This window comes from Mytilus galloprovincialis, chromosome 1 (genome assembly GCF_965363235.1).
Source record: "Mytilus galloprovincialis chromosome 1, xbMytGall1.hap1.1, whole genome shotgun sequence".
Taxonomy (NCBI): domain Eukaryota; kingdom Metazoa; phylum Mollusca; class Bivalvia; order Mytilida; family Mytilidae; genus Mytilus; species Mytilus galloprovincialis.
In genome coordinates, this window is record NC_134838.1 from 75,468,615 (window position 1) to 75,490,013 (window position 21,399).

At 31.2% G+C, this 21,399-nt stretch overlaps 1 protein-coding gene across 8 annotated transcripts in view; it reads right to left on the reverse strand.

Annotated features, from left to right (window-relative positions):
* Nucleotides 1-21,350, reverse strand: part of LOC143083757 (adhesion G protein-coupled receptor L3-like) — a 44,983-nt gene extending 23,633 nt beyond the window's left edge. For 3 of the 8 annotated variants that reach the window (XM_076260115.1, XM_076260105.1, XM_076260065.1), the window contains exons 1-5: nucleotides 21,132-21,350; nucleotides 10,787-10,893; nucleotides 10,488-10,602; nucleotides 2,016-6,347; nucleotides 1,187-1,375 (exon numbers count right to left, since the gene is read on the reverse strand). In XM_076260115.1, coding sequence (XP_076116230.1) covers nucleotides 1,187-1,375; nucleotides 2,016-2,430 — 604 coding nt within the window. In that variant the 5' untranslated portion in view covers nucleotides 2,431-6,347; nucleotides 10,488-10,602; nucleotides 10,787-10,893; nucleotides 21,132-21,350. Of the gene's footprint in view, nucleotides 1-1,186; nucleotides 1,376-2,015; nucleotides 6,348-9,815; nucleotides 9,998-10,487; nucleotides 10,603-10,786; nucleotides 10,894-21,131 lie in introns of all 8 variants that reach the window. The other 5 variants (XM_076260096.1, XM_076260088.1, XM_076260125.1 and 2 more) reach the window with 5 other exon arrangements.
* Nucleotides 21,351-21,399: the final 49 nt, after the last annotated feature.

Here is a 21,399-nt window from a genome sequence, read left to right on the forward strand (position 1 = left end):
AACTGCATACCAAATGTCTTTGACTAACCACTAGTGGTTCACCATAAACTAGACCTATTTACAAAATAATACATTGTTGACGACGACGACACCGGAAACAGCATATCTATGTCGCGCTTTTTGACTCAGTCAAGCGAGACAAAAAGGAAATGTGAATTTAATGGCTATAAACATTGGTATACCAACTTCATTGTCTACGACAGTTAGATATGTGAATATCGGCATACTATTTAAACAGGTATTCTGTTCAAATTATGCGTCCTTGTGCAGCAAAGGTTCTCTTTGTTGTTTCGCTATATTCAATGAGTTTCAAGTGACAGGTTGAATAATTTATATCTGCTGATTGATAATATAATGACATGCCATTTCATCATGATGACTTTATTTAGTTCAAACTGAAATGTTTTGTTATGGCATCTATTTAAATTGCTTCCAAATAATGTATAACGGTCATTATGTAATGGGCTTGCATAATTTCAATAACTACACATTACATGTTGGATGAAGCGAATAAGGAAACTCTCCAACAGAGCCCTAATGAAGCGGATTTATACACATACAGTTCAATATACAAATTTCAAAAAATAAATTTTTGAACACGATTGTATCTCGAATATTGAAGATGTATGTCTTCAACATTATATAGCAATGAACACAATTAAGTAACAAAAATAAGTAGTTTTCGGTAATTACTTCGTATTATTTGTGAATTCGAGAATCGTAGATTAGTTAGATGAGATTTACGAAGTAAAGACGCGACATTATCGCAGGCTTAGTATGTTTCTAAGACTTTGATTTGTTATCGCACGTCGTTACAAAACCCATAGCCCCTGGGTGTTCAAACCTATATCCTACCCAATTGCATCGGGGAATTTCACGCGCGCTTTCCTTAGTTCCATGGTAGCTTCTTATGAAATATCGAAATATGTAGCTTATCCATGATGTCTGTATAATTGAAATCTGAAAAGAACGTTTGAAGTAGCAAGAAATTTGTAAAATGTAAAGAATCCAAGATGATACAGTTACCCATCAAATATGATATTCATGTTCATACCATGAACACATAATACCAAAATCTTACATAGTAACTTTAAAATTTGTCGTAAATGTGTGGCCATTTCCACCCTACTCTTTTATAAAGATATCAATGAATACGCAATACATTTTTAGCAGTTGTAGAACTTACCATTTCTGAAAAGTGTGAAGGAAGTATCTAACTGGTGGGTGGTATTGGGAATGAGATCGCATACAACTTCAGTTCCAGATCCTTTATCCACTGTTTCAGGGTTTGCTATTAGTCTTAGAGAGAAAACTACAATATCAGCACTTGCCAATGCAGATTCTCCTAAAACAGTGGCGTTGCACGTTAAATTGCCTGTAAATGAAACGTTTATATACATAAAACCTTTCTAAATGTTAGTTTATGACCATTACATCATTCAGATGTTTTCGTTTACTGTTGAGTTAAAAAGTAAAATAACAAAAATACAGAACTCTGAGGAAAATATAAAACAGAAAGTCCCTAGTCAAATGCATCAAACGAATGGATAACAACTGTCATATTCCTGACGTGGTACATGCATTATCTTATGTGAAAAGTGTGGATTAAACCTGGGTTTATAGACAGATAAAACTCTTATTTGTAAAAGATTCCTTTAGAGGTATTGTCTTATGATGAAATTAAATCGCAATAAAATTCATTTAAATTTATCATCAATCGAATTCTTTTTCATCTTGAACATTGAATAAATCAAAATGAAATTTTATGAAGGTATCTATAATGTTTTCTTATGTGCTATTAAGTTGTAAAATTTTAAAATTCTAAAGCATTGATAAATTCTTAATCAAATATATTTTCGTAAATTTTTTGGTTTTTTGAATTTTTTCTAATCTTATATTTGATAATTTTTGTGTTACTTTCATCATCTTGATTTTTGTACGAAATACTACATATAAAATGAAGGGGAAAGGGATAAAACCTGAGAAATTGTTTATACACCAACGTTCTGTCTTACCTCTGTCTCTTTGGGTCGTATTTCTAACTGACAGTTCTGAATAATTTCCTGTTGAAATAATTCGAAATCTGGGCGATGTTATCTCTGTGTCGTTCAATGTCCATTTATATTTCACTTCATCTGAAACTGACTCTGTAGTTGTTGCCTCACACCGAACCCGAAAAGTGCCTCCTTCTACCGCCGATAGTTGTCCATTAACATCAACATGATCAAGACTAATGTTGCTTATCAATTGAACTGCAAATTCACGAAATGGTATATAAAGAAGGTAATTTTTAAAAGAAGTAATAAAAATAAACACATAGCTGAACATTCTAACTCCATTTGTAAACCAGATAAACATATAACTGTACGAACAAACAAATAAAGCCAGAAACAAATAAGAGTGTCTAAATAAAATGGTTTTGCCAAGCATCAGAATAGTTAGTCATAAGCAAGATCAGCAATTAGCAGTAACTATCAGTTTTATTTTGGACTTGCAGAATTGGCCATGCTGCTTCTCTGGACAAAAACTTGTTGTATATGTTCTTTCCATTCATTTCTTAGTCCTGTCAATTGATCATCAAGTCATTGCAATCCAAAATAGCATGGTAGGACAGCAGATGACAACAAACCAAACTCTGTTGTTCTTTGCTTGGTTCCTTTATTGTATTGTTATATGAACTGGAAAAAAATAGCTTTTTCAGTTTAAAAAATTGATATCGGATGTAAAATGAATATGATACATTAATGTACAAAATGAATAAAAAGGGTTTTATCATCCATTGATATCATGAAATATTAGTACAAAAAAAGACATCAAACTATGCTCAACCTTTAAATGTAAATGTCTGTGTCATTTGATCTCTTGTGAAGAGTTGTCACACTAGCAATCATACCTCATCTTCTTTTTATATATTTACACTTAAACAGTTTAACAATACCACCTGACGGGCGCCATTCCGATTGAGTTGACCGACAAGATTTATTCGTACTTTAACGACGATGTTTACGTGGTCTTAGATCTTCAGATATGCGTCCAATTTGTAAAATTACCAATTTTGTCATATTACTTGTTGTAACATTTTGAGTGTATGTTGATGTTTCCGGTCTCGCTCCTTTAGGAGTTATGCAATTTCCTCGGTTGTTTGTTTTTTCTTTACTTTGTATCATTTTAGTGGATGTATGAAAATTTGAACTTCGGTTTACACCTGTTGGCAACTTGCCTCCAATATAGCATAACTTTTTCTGTTTTTAAAGATAAGAAACACTGATTTAGACTTGCGTTACCCATAAGTAATTCAATTGCCGCACGTACATTGTTATCTTGATATACATATGCTCATTTCCTATAATTTGCATTGATATGTCTAAAACTGATTTTTCTGTGAATTTATTTAAGGCCGTACCTTGACCTATAAAGGTTTACTTTTATAAATTGTTACTTGGATGGAGAGTTGTCTCATTGGCACTCATACCACATCTTCCTATTTCTATATGCAGTATAAATCATTGTTGAATATATTTGAATAAGAATTGAAGTGATAAGATACAGCTGGATGAAAAATAGTCAGAGTAATTTTTAAGTAAACACAGCGAAACTGGTAAGTTGACAGAGTACGCTGTGTTCGTGTTTCTCAGTCTTGGGTTTCAGTAGTCTATATATAGCTATGTACTGTTTTTTGTTATTTTTAACAGATGTTTTCATTACATTGTCATTTTGTTATTCTTCCTATGAGTTTGACTACACTTTTAGTATCTTTGGCCTATCTTTTATTGCTCATACATCATCTTTCACGCGATACCAGTATCATATCGGGAGTACTTTTCAATCAAAACATTCATCGGATAGAGCGTAAGATTACGACATGTGAAATTTAAATCAGTCCGCACAATGCGTGTCTCTGGAAGAACCCTAATGAAGTAATTCAAATCTGAAGTGGCGGTGAAGTATCTAATGCTTGTCAGCATCAAAGTAATGACTTTTGACCAGAAAATTACTTCACGTATATCAGTAATACAAACCAATCGGTAGAAAAATACATGCCATATGGATATAAACATACCAATCTGCAACTAGAACATTCATATCTATAGAAATATTAATGCAATGTTATATGTTATTGAATATTTATATGTTTGTCGCACTGCATTCATTTAAAAAGTGGAGTTGAAATGAAATCTAAATCACTTTTTTGTTGTTTTATTCTGTTTTAATTGTAATTGTAGAGAAACATCTTTATTAGAGGCATTCAAGGTCCCGAGGAGTGCAGTTGGTAGTGCAATAAATATAGTGTTATTTTCAAACGACATCACAAAACAATCAGTAATTTCAGCAAAGGTCTACTCGTGGAATTGTTATGATAAAATATCCAAACCAAACTTGGGAGGATTACATCAGCATATCTTCGACAGACTATAAATTTCAAATTCGACCATTAAAAGTTAAAACTTTTTCCTTCTGAAGGTGATTCTAGATATTTAGTTCCTCACTGTAAAAAATGAACATTGCAGTTTATCGATGAACTCCTTCAACCAAATGTTCAGATGAAAAACAGTAATAAAGGCACTGCATATTTTATCTACCGTTATTTCCTAGCAATTCATAACCACACAATCTGTCGTAATGGATAAATTATATGTATCAAAGTAAGAATACTAATACAAGTACTAAGTTTTTCTCGAACAGAACCATTATGACATTTTACATTCTTTTTTTAACTTCATAAAATAAAGATTTTCTCCATACGTTTAAAATCCCTATATGAATATTTTGTGTTGGTGAGAGCCAAGTTTAATTTCACATATTACTTACTTTTGAACAAATTGTCATCTGCTAAATCTTGTTTACTATGGATTCATTATTATTCGTTGGATTCCAAATCTTGTTGATTTCGTGCGCGATGTGTACAGGTGAACAAGGAATTTAGATATTCAAAAAATTAATTTTCTAAAGATTTGTAAGCAGACTTTATCGAAACCACAAAGTCAAATATCCACGAAAAATTGTTACCCACGAAAGCAGAAGGAATCCATAGCAATTTTTCAGAGGTAAGTTAAAGGGGCACTAGCTGTCAAATTCATGTTCACAGATTGGAATGAAATTCATATATTGGATTTATAACCATGTTAAACATTTATCCAAATTACAAAAAGTCTAAAATAAACAATTTACAGGATTTTGTGTGGATCGAATCAGTCAATCAAATGATTAACCTACTCACTTTCAACGTTCATGTTTTTTTAATAGCCGTTTTAGTATCAATTATGTATAATTTATTCATAATTAATTGAGTAAATTGAAGTTTACATGAATACGGATTCAATGAGGTCAAATTATTCACTAGCAAGTGAATAATTCATCATTGATGTTTCTTAGCTTATTTTGACAACATTGAACTGGCTGCTGATAGCGAATGAATATTTCACTATATCACATTCATTTATGAATGAACAAAAATAATCATAATTTAAATTTTGTTATGTATCTCGAAGCTAGTGCCCCTTTTAAGGTCAAATTATTAACGAAGAACAGTTGGTGTGAGTGGTGAAAAAGGCGTACACGACTCTGTAATAATGACATAGGAAAATCAAAAGATATTTTAGCACCAGTATTGTGAAACTTTTACCTCGTTTAAGTTAATACTTTAAATGATCCATATATACCAATATTTTTTATCATGTGTCTATGTGTCACGATTTCCTGATGCTGTACACCAAGTTGTAATTATCCATGTAATACTCTGGACGGGAAATAAGTAATCTTTTACATGTGGAATAGGATCCTCTAGCCTATCCGCAATACCTGAGCATGCTGAGATCACCCCCTGGTTTTTAGTTGACTTCATGTTGCGTTATGTTTTGTATATTGTTGTTTGTTTTGGTTTTTTATTTTATATTTGCCACGGACTTGTCAGTTTATTTCCGACTTAACTAATGTGTATGTATGTCTTTTGTCATAGTTTGCATCTTTTTTAAGATTTTTGTTCCGGATTTTCATATGTATGAAGAGCACTTCTTTTCGGAATCGGTTTCTCGTACTTTAATTTCCTTGGTAGTCAAATTAAAGTATGGCTTAATATCTTTTCATCCAAGTCAATTTCAGAATAGACAAAATCCCGGACTTGATCGATATTTCTTAATAATAAATACCATTTTCAACTGTAGTCAGAGATCGCTACTTCAATAAACTAGTAGCATTATATATAAATTATTTGAAAACGCTTGTATTTGACAATCGTACAAACCTGAAGCAGATGGTCCCTCGCATATCTAGTAATGTTTTAGTTCACACGTTTCGTCATTCCAGTATCCGAGTTTGCCCTTCTCCATAAAAAGGTTGCAACATCTTTACTAGTTTGTGAAAATTATAAATCATTTAATATTTAAACCAATTGATAACCAATCACTACGATTGAGTATTGTTTCCAATCTTTAGTTGTACATGTAGTATTTTAAGGACTGTTGTTGTTTCATGGACTTATGGTTTTTTTTTATGATAGCCACCTTAACCTATTTTAGATGAGCACACGTTTAGTTTCTTTCCGTTTTTGAAGATTTAAGGATTTATTTTTGTATCGATATGGTTGGGTTCAGGTTCCTTCATATTAAGTTTTCTGTGTACTGTTATACGGATTGTTGTTGTACGTCGTCTTTCTTCGTCTAATGTTTTCTGCCTGCCCCTTGAGGCGAATCCCCCCTTTGACGAATTTTCTAAGCGATTGAACTTTCTACCGGTTATTTCTTTTTGAAACGTATTTCAATAAAGTTGATTGTCTTTGTGTTATATACTTGAAGCTTTCAATAACGTTTATAGTATATTTTCACTGTCGGACATAAATGTAATTTGATTAATTACATGTAGCACTATATTGTTTTACAACCTTTTTTGTATGTAATATTTTACTGGAATGTTTGAATAAACTGAACCGAAATTTTCAGATCAGTGCAAGTACGTTTTATAAATAATCATTAGATCAAAAAGGAACTATTTATATAATAACAGTCTAATAAAAGACGACAACAATACACCAATACGCAATATTGCCGTATGACTACTCCTAGTTATTGAAAGACATTGATCTGCATATTAACAACTTATTTGACGCTACGCTCCTAATAAGATTTTATATAGCAATTTTATTAAAATTGCACGTGACATGATTCTGCATGTGCAGGTCAAAATGCACATTTGAATGTCGAATCATAGGACAGGAACTCAAAACTGCATTTCCAACTGCAAATAAGCAAACCAATCCAAAAATTGGAAGTCTAATTTAAACTTCAAAAAGCATACGCTAATAACCTTTCAACACGAGAATATGATCAAAAAAAGAAGATTCGATGATATTTTCTGTACTTCAATAAACAAAAAAAAGAGATATAGAACGATTGCCTATGATAAAATAGTTATTGTATACCTTGTACATGAATCCCTATAAATGAAATTCGATACAACTCAAATAAATGTAATGACCATGCAGGTAAACAAAAGTATTAGATATAGAAAATAGACTAACCTCACGTGTAATCTAAATAAAAAATAGATAAGGGGTCTTAATGATACAACGGCGAAATCAATCAATTCATTTATGCTTCATGATGCCCAAAATTGAATACTTCTTAGAATATTTGTATTGTTTAATTGTTTAAATAATAGGAAAGACATGGAACTTAACCAATATTCTGCTGAGAGAATACATTTATAATCTGATGTTCAGAGGTAGTCGTCTGTTTATGTGGTTCATTAGTGTTTCTCCTTTTTCGTTTTTAAATAGATTAGACCGTTGGTTTTCCCGTTTGAATGGTTTTACCCTAGTAAATTGTGTGGCCATTTATAGTTTGCTGTTCGGTGTGAGCCAAGGCTCTGTGTTGAAGGCCGTACATTGACCTTTGAGGGTTAACTTTTACACACTGTTACTTGGATTGAGAGTTGTCTCATTGGCAATCATACCACATGTTCCTATATCTATATAGTAGTCTTTTAGGTTTAAATCAGTAGACTTTAACAAATACGATGGCGAATAAGACTATTTGCTATATCATCATAAAAGCGAACTAATGTTAAAATCCAACAAATTTAAGATTAACGTCATAGTACCCAAATTGCACCGAGTACCCAAATTGCACCTATTCAACATAAACAGCTGAAAAATTCTTAAAAGTGTTCTTTGAGACTAAACAATTTGTATTTGGATTATTTGACATTATACACGTCTCACTAAATAGTTGAATATATTCAAATATTCATAAAACGTTCACAATTTATATAAAAAATTGAACCTTTCACTGGAAAAGAAAAAAGTACGAAAACGCTGCCATGCGACGTTCACAAAAAGTCATCATTTAAAAATGAACACAAAAAATATGTTACAAACATCTATTTTCAAAAAATATAACAGTGAGCTTGTACTAATTGTTCTAAATATTTGAAAAAATAAAACAAACATCTGTTATTCGATTTTTAATAATGTGAATTTAAGCATGGATGCAATTTGGGTACTCCTCATTACGTAATCATGGATAGTTTGGAAGTCAATTCAAACCTATTTTTCTATGATTCAATATGGAATAAAAATCAAATTGGTGTACCTACATGTATATAGTAAAGAAGGATACGGCTACAAAATAAACACAGAATGGAAATTTTTGTCTTAATTATAAAAAAACGTAGGTGAAAATCTGTTAAAATAGGTGCAATTTGGGTACCGTCACGTTATGTACATTTTGCAATTTTTTACAGAACAAGGAATAACGTGATTGTATTGTATTGATATTGGTTTAAACCTTTATAATCCTTTTTAAATATAATATTTTAAGACACCTATTAAATCAAAATTTAAATTAACGTCCATGTATAAACTTATCTACGTTCATGGAAGTAAAAAATGTAACTAGAGGCTGTCAAAGCCTGTGTCGCTCACATGTATTTACTGATGCTTTAGAAATCATGTAAAATAATGTTAAAATCATAATTAATAGTTTAATATATGAGATATTATAATGGTATCTAAGATAATAACAAAAAAATGCAAAATTTCCGTAAAATCACTAACTAAGGGCAGCACCCCAACAAAAGGTTGTGAGATTCGTCTGAAAATTTCAGGGTAAATAAATCTAATTCTGATGAACATTTTTGCCATCAAACAGATTTGCTCTAAATGCTTTAGTTTCAGAGATTTAAACCAAAAACTGCATTTTTACCTCTGTGTTCTATGTTTAACCATGTCGGCCATAATGGTTGGAGGCACGGTCTTTGGACACATTTTTTAAACTAGATAAAATAATTATGATTTTGGTCAAGTATGGTTAAATTTGTCTCAGTAGTTTCAGAGAGGAATATTTTTGTAAAAGATAACAAAAATTTACGAAAAATTGTTAAAAATTTACTATAAAAGACAATAACTCCTTAAGGGGGTCTGACTGACAATTTTCGTCATGACGACTTACTTTGCTGAACATAATTGCAGTTTACAGTTTATCTCTATCTATAAAAATATTCAATATAATAACCAAAAACTGCAAAATTTCCTCAAAATTAACAATTCAGTCAACCCAACAATGGGTTGTCGGATTTGTCTGAAAAATTAAGGACAGCTAAATCTTAATTTGATGATCACTTTTTCTTGTCAGATTTGCTCGAAATGGTTTAGTTTCAGAGATCTAAGCCAAAAACTGCATTTTACCCCCTATGTTCTGTTTTAGCCATGTCGGCCATGTTGGTTGGCAGGTGGTGTCATCGGACACATTTTTTAAACAAGATAGCCTAGCGATGATTTTGGTCAAGTTTTGTTAAATCATCTTAGTCAGCCCGGCACTTACATATTCTCCAGAGGGTTCATCTGGATACAGATCATAACTTAGTTGACTTTGATCTATACCAGTAATAATACTTGTTAGGTGGTAAATATGACCATCAACCCAATAGAATTTGCTTAAATCAAATGAATGCCTACTTATGCCTATCCATACTCTTCTTTTCGAGAGAAGTTTATTCGCAAAATCTGAAATTGACAGAAAAAAATCAAATGTCAACAATCGAAGAATGGTAGAAAGTCACATGAACATCACTGGTAGGAGCATGTTCACAGAAAAATGAAATGTGTTACAATAGTATACACAGATCTTGTTTCACATGCAGCGATTCTTTAGTAAAAACCCGGTGGAAAGTAGAATTTGGTAGATCACATTCGAGGATAATGTTCTTCATTTTTAGAAGGGGAGTAGAGGCTACGTCAACGTATCATTTGTTGTAAAGTTTTCCATAATTGAATTAAAGTACCTTACAGATATCAGGTAACATAGTATTTAGCTTCCATACATGAACTCATCATAAAGCAGAATTTACGAATGTTTGCCATAAACTTCTTGTCATTGTAAAGTGCTTCCCTAAAATTTACATATACCTAATACATGTAATACTTGAAGATAGAAAAAAAGTAAATAAAACTTATACTGCAAAGATTTATAAAACTATTTCTAATATACACATACTTTGTTCCTCTTGTTATAGCAACTAGGTGATATTTGTGTACGTAAACTTTTGGACACTCATTCTTTGCTTGGTTCCAGCTCAATTTCTCATGGACAAGTGTATAACATGCATTATCTAAAAGTAAAAACAAATGCAAAAGATAGACGTTGGTTTTCGCTGATGATAATGATGACGATTTTCAGATAAAAAATAAAAAAACTATTTATGTTTATCTATCAGCTTCATATTGTTCTACAAAGTTTGGGGAATACACACAATATACATATCAATATTACAGTACAAAACAAAAATATCTTACCGAATGATGAAAATCCAGATCTACAACGAGAATCATCAAAGTCATATGCTGCTTTTACTCTAACTCTCCAATTAAAATCACCAAAACTACTGTGATCTTTAAGAAAACTATCAAAGAAAAGCAATAAGACTCTCATTACCTTATTTTAGAAGTAATAGTCACAAATCCTTTATAGTAAAAAATACGTTAAAACTTTTACTCAAAATGTTATAAAGTACAACGAACCACCCAAACAGCACACGACCAACTCCCCAAGAAAATTTGAACATTTATATCATAAAAGAAGTATTATGACTACATAACTATCCTAAATTTTAAAAAAATTGAAGAAGTGGTAGGACTATCAAAGGCAAAACATGACCACCTGAGACGAACACAAACGTTGGTCTAAGCGACTGAGTTGCCTTTTTAGACAATATGTCGTAAAATTAAAACAATCAATAACAATACATAATTATACAATCTGATTAAGAACAGAAGTGATACTAACTTGAAAAGTAAAATAAAACGAAGGTAAATCATTTGAAAAGCAGGGTCCTAATACGCTAGCTACGTTTCAAGAAGCGAGCTAAATAGACACAGATCTTAAAAGATTACTGCCGCAAAAATGAAAAATACTTTAAAGGTTACATTTTTTGAATCTGCATATTTTGTGAGAGGCAAAGATGTATACACAGTCGTCAGATCATCACTATAAAGAACAATTCTTAACAAGATATATTAGCCCAATATCCTTACTGTTGAAAGAATTAAGAATTTTCCGAGTTTAAATACATCTAATGTCAATGTTTTGTTTGTATATTGAAGACATTAAAACACATATTTCTAAACAATGTATTAAAAATAAAAATTCTTATTTTATTTTCTATTAGACTTTCTTTTATATACTATGTTATCAACGTTTCAGACGATATTGGTTTATTTCAGATGTATAACGCTACCTTTTGCATATACATAAAAATAGGAATGGAAATGGGGAATGTTTCAAAGAGACAAAAACCCGATTTAGAGCAGAAAACGGCTCAATGCCAACCTAGGGACTTCAACACAGCGAATAAATCCTCAACACGGAATCGCGTTTCAGCTTGCACCTAAACAAATATGGAACTAGTTCAGTGACAATGGACGTCACACCAAACTCCGAAATATATAAATTAAAAATCACAAAAGACTAAAAAAAAGCCAGAGTCTCCTGACTTGGGACAGGTGTAAAAATGTGGCGGGATTAAACATATTTTGTGAGATCTCAACCCTCCCTGATACCTGTAGCCAATGAAGAAAAACAAACACACAGCAATACGCACAGAAAAAAAATCAGTTTAAAAGAAGTCCGATTCCGATGTCAGTATAGGTAACACAAGAAACTAAACAAAATTACAATGACAATGATACATAGATTGACAAGTGAGTACTAGCAATTACAAACATACAAGCTTCAGACCTAAATTAAACTGATTGAACGATTGTTTCTTCATCATATGAATATCAATCACAATCCCTCCTTTGAGGCGTTTAGTATCATACCATCATAAAATATATCAGAAAGACATAACCTGTACCATGCCAACAACTGGTTTTAGAATAAATGTGTTTATTTCCGATGCAAAAACCCTATAAGTGAAGATATATTAAATCCAGAAATTTTTTTAACTACAATACAATTCATTAAATGGGTATAAACACTTCCGTAATTTAAGGTTGATATTCAATATCTTTACAGAAAGTGCTTCAATTGACAAAAAAGTGTTATAATTATAGTGTTATACCCATTTAAGGTTAAAAAGTGGGTAAATTGAACATGGGAAAAGTTTCTGACCTACATAATTGTTGTTGTGATTTAAATGTTTTATAGATCGACATGAATACACATCAGACTAGCAATGAAAATCAACATCACATAACTGACATGAAACATTTCATTCGCCAAAAACAATTAATAAAAAACAAAACTGATCATAATTATATAATGTAATTATCAATCAAAATACATGTAATGTCATGACAAGTGACTTATTTCAGTGATTCACAAGAATAATTGCAATAATACTACACACCAAATAGTTGACAATGGGCTATATTAAATCAAATGCTTATCAAAACACAAAACGTTCACGTATTTCACATGCTAAAGTAATTAGAGATACAAAAAATTAAAACAACACATAAATTTCATGCGGAAGCGCTTTCCTGGATTTACCTTCACCAGGAACGCCAAAAGCTGAATATTGAACAGCCAACAATGTATGTACAAGAACCGAAACATCCAGTTTAAGAGTTATATTACGAAAAAGGGCTTAAAATAGCTTCATACATTATATCTATAAATATCCTATTTACTTACAATCGTTATTGGTAGAAAAACTGAAAATAGTTATCCCATCTTCCTATTGTACAGTAACAAGAAGGTGTGGAGTATAAACACCTGAAGGGTGATGTGGAAACAATTCTATTTAGAATTTGACGTATTGGTAAAAGAAATGTGCGGAAACATTTGCTAGACAATGTCGTTTCGCTGCATGAAGAGTTAACCTTATAACATTATAACATTGGTTAGATTGTTTTCTTATAACCAAATTTTTTCCGTGTGAGGTCATCGGTTGTAAATCTATTTTATAATTTCAGAAATACGATTCATTTGGATTTTCTTTTCTAGAAACAAATTTTAATATTTTTCTTTAAAAGGTTTACTTTCATCAGAGAAAGGTATCAACCTTTGCAATGTTTACGTAAGAAAATCAAGATAATTAAGAGGTTTGTAAGATCTGTCTTTATATAATGCATACAGCTATTACAATAAATCAAAGTAAATATAAATATAGTTTATAGATATAGCGTTATCGACCAGAGGTCTTAATATGATATGAAATATCGCTTGAAACTACACATTGTGAATAAAAACCAGGTTGAAAATGTTATAAGTTATATAGTTTGCTACTGACCCCTACCGATCCATAAAGGTTTAGTAAAATCCATAGTCGGTGAGGCCGTAGGCCGAGTCCCCTATGGATTTTATCCACCCTTTATGGTTCTAAGGGGGTCAGTAGTTAACCGTATAACGAATTTATCGCACGCTGGACTTTTTCGGCTGCGTTTTGTTGAAAAATCAACAATGAAACATAACAACTTTAATAGATGACGTCACACAATTAACGCGTCATGAAACCCTATGAAATTTACTAGCCCCCACGGTCTCATAGGGGTTAAACCAATCACAACGCGATAAGATATGATAAAGTTCCTCTTTTATTAACACACCTATCATGTTAATAGAGATCTTCTTTTTTATGTAAACGCTGACTTTGTCTATTATAACAGTTGATATGCTTACAGAATATCTTTTACCAGTATTTGGTTTCGTTAATGAAGGTCTTTCTTTTTTTATGTAAAAGCTGACTTTGTCTATTATAACAGTTGATATGCTTACATAATATCTTTAACAAGTATTTGGTTTCGTCAATGAAGGTCTTTCTATACGTTCCGCGAATGAATAGTATTAGTGATACTTGTAATCATGTTAATGGAAACATAATTATTGAAAAGAATTTGAACAGTTGTCTTTCGATTTTATTTTCGGGGCAAGCACACGTTATTTGCTCATTTTCCTCTCCTCATACTTTTTATTTCTTTTCTTTTTTTCAAAATACAATAAAAAAAAACAGTTGATATACTAGATACAATATAATTGAAAGTACGGATAGTTAAGTGTAATATAGCGATGAAGTAAGACATTGTTTTTCTTGTTCGTTGAAGATTCATGTAGTTAACATATGCACAAAAATAAGTTAATAAAACTTTATTTATTCATTGAAAAAAATGTCCATTAATATTTTCTCATGAGATTGAAGTACTCAGCTAAACACTTTCTGATCAATACCTAATTGACGGATACATACTTTAGATGGTTATAAGACATTGGTTGTCTCTCATATTTTCATTGTGGCTTCTAACTCACTGCACTTGTGCAAAACAAGGGAAATCTGTTAAATCAGATTCCTTTTGAAAGAGTTTCTTTATAATTCAGAATGATTCAATGCGTTATCTCTAAAGATGTTTTGATGGGAAAGTAGAATAAATTAAAATAAATATCGAACGCGAAAATTCAAAACGGAAAACTTTGGACAACTGACAAAGTATATTTTATTAGAATTATCCTATAATACGAGAACAAATAATATTAATTGCAGATTGCTAATGTTTCCACTTTTATTTTTAGATAATGTTTAAATAGACAAATTTACGATGCTATCCCAAATTGTTTAGTTCGTAATGGTTTTTGCGTTCAAAACGTTGCATTTGTGCAGGATGATAAAAATAAGTAACCATTCAATTACCATCTGTTACACAAATACATTGCAAAAAAGATTGTGTATTAATTTATTTGTGGAATAATGTTCTTAAAACTAAATGAAAGTTCAATTCAAATTCGTCCCAATTTAAAAAATCGAGCATTGTTTACTGTTTAAAAAAACTAAATATCAATATGTTGTAAAATGTTATCTCTTTTTTATTCCAATTCTAGTTCACTAAATACTTCCTGCATGTTTAACTCTGTCGGTGTGTAGATATTCATTGTATATTGAACTTTAACATTCCGAGGTTGAGTGTCTTACTAATAATCGTAAACAATTATTACATGGACGAAATACCCTCAAATAAATGACAAGTTCAATAACTCAGATTTATTAGGATTAGTGTTGCATCTAATAAAATTCGAATACTATTACAAACTGATAAGATCATAAATTCAGACACAAACAACGAAAAAATGAAACGAAGGGAAACTACTCGTGTTGTCCTCAGGACCAGGCATATGTATGGCACATGTATTTCAACCTTCAAACGATTCCAAAAGCTCTTCAAGTAGCAACTGTCAAAAATATGATACTGAATTTCGAAGCTAAAATACTTACAAAACTAAAACTACTAGTAATGTCAAAATACTCGATGGAGGAGGTGCGAGATGGAATCTATAACAAGGCAATGTTAAATGGTCATTAATATGCCAAATATGTTTATAGGTGGTCTGTAGCATAATGAAAAAACACACAAAGTCGTTAAAAAACGAATCGTTGAACCATTTCGATAGAAAAGACGTAATGTGCAAACGGTCTGTTTAGTTAAAATAATAATCCTACAGATCTCAACAGTAGAAATTTCATGTGTAAATGACAACTGGATTAAATGTTAAAACATAGTGTGAATAACTTAAATAAGAGTATGATCACAAATTTAAATCCCTTCTAAACAGGCATGTATACTAAAAAATACTTTACCGTGAAAGTTTAAACTATAAACTATAACATATAGTAGTTACTGAGAAATAGAACTGCATTCACTTTTAAAGTCTTCTAAGTATGAATGCATATATAAACGATGTAAGACCAACGACAAAGATCAGTGATCGGGTACACATCTTTGCATTGGGTCAGTACATATGTACTTTTGACAAAAGATTTTTGTAATTGCACCTCTTTTACTTAGAACATCACTTAATAAAGAAATTTGCTTTTATAACTTCAGGTCATTGAACTTTGAAATTTAAACCATGCATGTAAATGTAATATTTGCCTAATCATATGGCAGTTATTTACAATGCGAATTGCATAGCTCTTCTGTCTGTTCTAAATATGTGGAACTTTGTATTAGCAGATCTGATCGATATGATCGTCCCCTCCATAATAACTCGGCAATGTCCCTGTTGTCACGCCTTGAATGAAAACAACACTAACTAAATTTCGTACGACTGAATCGCTTTTCTGGATTTGTTTGCGTCAAGAACGCTCAACTCATTCCATTTGGAATTCATATTTGTATAGTTATGTAGAATCCTGGAAGCTATTAGACCAAAATGGACCTCAATGAATAACCAAATTCAGTTTAAGTGATAAGTATTCAGGCGAATCAAAAATTGTAAAAATCAAAATAAGTAGCTTGAAAACGAGAACATGTCTCCCATTTTAAATTGCATTTGGTTTGATTATGTTCAACTATTGTTTGGACAAATTTGTATGAACAAATTACCAATGATTTTTATTACATTAAAAAAATACAGCAAAAATACTGACCATCATCAAAATTTAATAAAACAAAATGAATGGTTCCCAAAGAATTGTTTCCCAATTTTAAAGAAGATATTCCAAATACTATTACAAAAATTCACCTGTGTGTATCATTTGAAACAAAAGGTAAGAAACATCTGTCCAAAGATTAAAAATTCAAAGGAAAAGAAATATTTAGTACATGTCTAAAAAATTTCCATACAATAGCTTGAATGCTGATTTTCGTCCAGAAACACTTCGAGACAAAGACTAAATCGTTCGCCCTTAAGAAACAACTAAACACTTTGTTGGAATCAAGCATCTCCATTTTAATTATAAGTAAATATGTATGACTTCTCAGTTGAATTTGCTCTAAACGTTTTTTATTTGAACGCCAATTGTGAGTCCAGTGTAGCTCATCAAATTACTAGCCAACGACTTTTGGGTTAAACTCTGCTTTAACAATTTGACCATTTACACACGTAGATATTAACAAATAGGAAAATTAATGAAGATAAAATGTTGCGCGCCCGCTCCCAATTCAGTATTAGAATAAAAAAAAATTGGCGTTACCAGTTTATTTTCGATCTTGAATGTCCCTCTGGAGTCTTTCGCCCTTATTTTACAGAAAATACAAAAAACCTGTTTGCCGAAGTCATGCATTAAATTGACTGCTTTGTATGATGTAGAAATGTTATGTAAGAGTACTTACAATCAACATTAATAGAAAAACTTTAAATAACATATCCCTTTCCAATGATGAAACTCAAACAATGTAAAATAGTACAGCGTTTTATGAAAATTGTATATTGTATACAAAAAGTTATAATAGTAGTATCACGTATTTATATAACAGTTTATTTTTTCCGCAACTCTGCGTCCAATTAAAATGCTTGTTTTTCTGTCTTATTTTCTGTTGTTTTTTCCGTGTACTAAGTAACTGTGAATGAGTTGATTCACTAGTAAAAATACAATAAAAAAAGTCCCAAATTTCTTAATTCTTTAAGATTAGTCTTAAAAAATATGTTTTTATTTATTTAATCAATTTATTAAATTCAATTATGGACAAAACAACATTATAAAAACAGTTAAATCAAACAAAAAGATCATAAAGGAATAAAAATCTTTAAAATGTTTGTATATTTGATGATATTGAATGTAACACATTCGACACATATATCTTTATAAACTATATATGAATTTGTTGAATAAAGGCAGCAGTAATAAATGGCTGTTCAAATCGTCATCAATCGATTAAGCAAAAAACAAATCCGAGTTACAAACTAATACCGAGGGAAACACGTCAACATTCAGAGGAACAACACAAACACTGAACTGCAATAAAACAAACGCAAAAATACATAGAAACGGACTACTGTAAATCAACTTATTTTCGCGAATACTTTATTTCACGACTAGCCCTAACTAGTCTTCTTCGCGGCGATTGAATTTCGCGATTATCTAATTGACTTGATGTAGTTAAATAAGTACAGATCTGAGTTATACAAATTCGTGACTATTTAAATTCGCGTTATTTTTCTACTCGCGAAAGGTGCGAAAATAAATCCTCGCAAAAATAAGTTGGTTTACAGTATTCGAACACAGGGGAAAATAAATTATGTTGTTTTAGAGGTATTATGTGTAGATTGTGTTTCGTAAGATTTTAGTGTATTTTGGCTTTGACAAGAGTCGTCACATTTTATAATCACCAAAACTGGAAAATAATCCTATTATATATCTTATTTGTATTTGCATGAGCTTCTTTTTTAAAATCACTTGAGACTAGTAGTCTCACCGAACATGTGATTTAAACTAGAAGTCGGCAAAGATCACTTTGTAACAATTGATAAATCCATTACAAGTATGTCCTGTATTTTGAATAATTTATCTTACTTTGACAGCTTCTTGATATAATCTTATTTAAGCAGATTATTTCAAATTCTCGGAAATTTGAACCACCCCTCATAACAATAAGAAGTTTCTTCGCGGAAACATTATTTAATTACATGTACGTAGTTAAGTAATCAGTGGTGATATACTATAAAAGGTTTTTACAAAAATATATGCATAATAAACACCACAGACTAGGAAGAATTATCAACTGTCATTGAATAATTTTTATTAATTATCTATATACAATGTATGTATACAATAATTAGTTATCAAAGGTACCAGGTTACTCGTGTGGATAGATATAGCACATTTACTTAACTAGTTAAGTTAATAGACTTCAACCTGAAATTACGATATGTAGCTTAAACACAAATTCATCACAAAAAAGGCACCAGTAGTATACCGGTGTTCGAAAGTTATAAATCGTTTGAGACAAAAACAAATCCTTGTTTAAAACTGAGAGGAAAACAACGGAATAACAGAAACACTGAAGTGAACAAAAAACATGACAATGACACACACACACACAGAGAAACGAACTACATAACAACAACATAACAACATAGCCATATTCATTACGGGACAATAATGTACTGTTCAGACTATTTGCTCGCAGTCGATTTAGATATGTTCATACATTTTTTTATACTTTAAAGTAGGTGTTATCACGATTATATATGATATATTTTTCAGACTAATCAGACTTAACCACTTATAACATGTGCGTTGCTTTACACTTATTTTAGCACGCATCATTTATTTTCAAACCAACAATATTAAGTTAATGTGGATATCTCTCTGTTAAATATCTATGCATGCTGATAGCTGATCAGTTTCGTAACTTTATTAGATTTTGTCAACGTTTTTCTTTTTATTTGCTTTGTTTAAAGGGGGTTAAAGGTATTAACCCGTATTGGTTTCTTAAAGGGAAACAGGAAAACATTTCTTCTTTTCACACTTATCTACTCTTCAATTTTGTACTTGTTTGGCTTTATAACTATTTTTATCTGAGCGTCACTGATGAGTTTTATAAAGACGAAACACTCGTCTAGCGTATCAAATTATATGCCTGGTAGCTTTGATAACTTTAACACCACTGGGTCAATGCTACTGCTGGTGAACGTTTCGTCCCCAAGGGTATCACCAGCCCAGTAGTCAGCACTTCGATGTTCACATGATAATCAATTATAAGGTCTCTTTTTCATAAATATCCTGTTTGCAAAAGCATGAATTGTTCGAAATACTAGTAATAAGGATTTTCTTGTCCCAGGCTAACTTACCTTAGCCGTATTTGGCTCTATTTTTTTCAAATTTTGGGTTCAAAATGCTTTTCAACTTTGTACTTGTTTGGCTTTATAACTATTTTGGTTTGAACGTCACTTGCTAAGTCTTATGTAGACGAAACGCAAGTCTAGAGTATCAAATTATAAGCATGATACCTTTAACAACTATTATATGTGAGATGAATTTGCTCGATGTGTGGTAAAATTTGAATTTTCCCCTAAAAGATTTCGTAGGGATTCAACGGTTATTCAAGATATAAAAAAATGTTTTTGAACTTCGAAACCTTATTCTTATAGAGATTATCGCCTGTCAAGACAATTAGACACATAGTCAAAATAATTTTTATATTTCTCTAAAGTTTTTAAGCACCCGTTTAGATTTCTACGTATTAATTGTGTTATCCAATACTCCGTTGTATTGTTAACAAATGAATCCTACGTAAAATCGAAATTGAATAAGCAAAGATGAAGTAAATGATAATTGTTTCTACAAATAATGGTTGAAACAGGACTATAAACAACAGCAATACGTGAAGGCACATGAAGATAGTTCAGGAGGAATTTTAATCATAGACATATAGATCTCTACACAATTACAGGTGTGTTTTAATTTCCCGGTGATCCCTTGGTTCAAAACAGAGAAACCATTTCATCACTGCAATGAAAAATCAATTTTGTTTCATATTATTTTTGGGGGGTGGGGGTTTATAGAAGAAAGCGAGAAAAAAGGACAAATTCGTTTGAACATTGAAACACATATGTTTGCAACTCATCCGGAAAAAAGATTGTATCTATTACATTGTAAAAAATAACAAGTAAAAGCCAAGATACTTCTTAGCTGATTTATGTATAAAATGAATTGGCTCGATGTGTGGTAAAGTTTCAATTTTCCCGAACAGAGTTTTATTGTCCAGGGATTCGACGGGTAGCCAAGATAAAAAAGAAGATACTTTTTTTTCTTTTTCTTCTCCCTCCCCCCTTTCACCCCCATTTCGTTTTTGTTTTTCCAAAACTTTAGCTTCAAACACACTTCAATCAGGGGCACTTGATATATAGATCATTTTAAAGAGGCATCACGACCAAAATGAGCTTTAAACGTTTTAAATTTTGAACTATTCATATTATATTTACCTGACTAGTATTTACAACTCTTCATCAGATACTGCATATTATATCTATTCAGTGCGTCCGGTGTTAAGAAAGTTTTTGTTACACATAAAAAGATCACATTTTCCCCTGTTTCTTGATAGTTAAAAAGTAAGAGGTCTGTGAGACTTTACGACACAACTCATTATATTTCTCTTGAAACGAATGGAAAATAATTTCCTTAAGTCATCTCAAAAGAAAACAAAAGATGACATTTACTTCTCTCTATTTTTAAACCAACTTCCAAGAATTC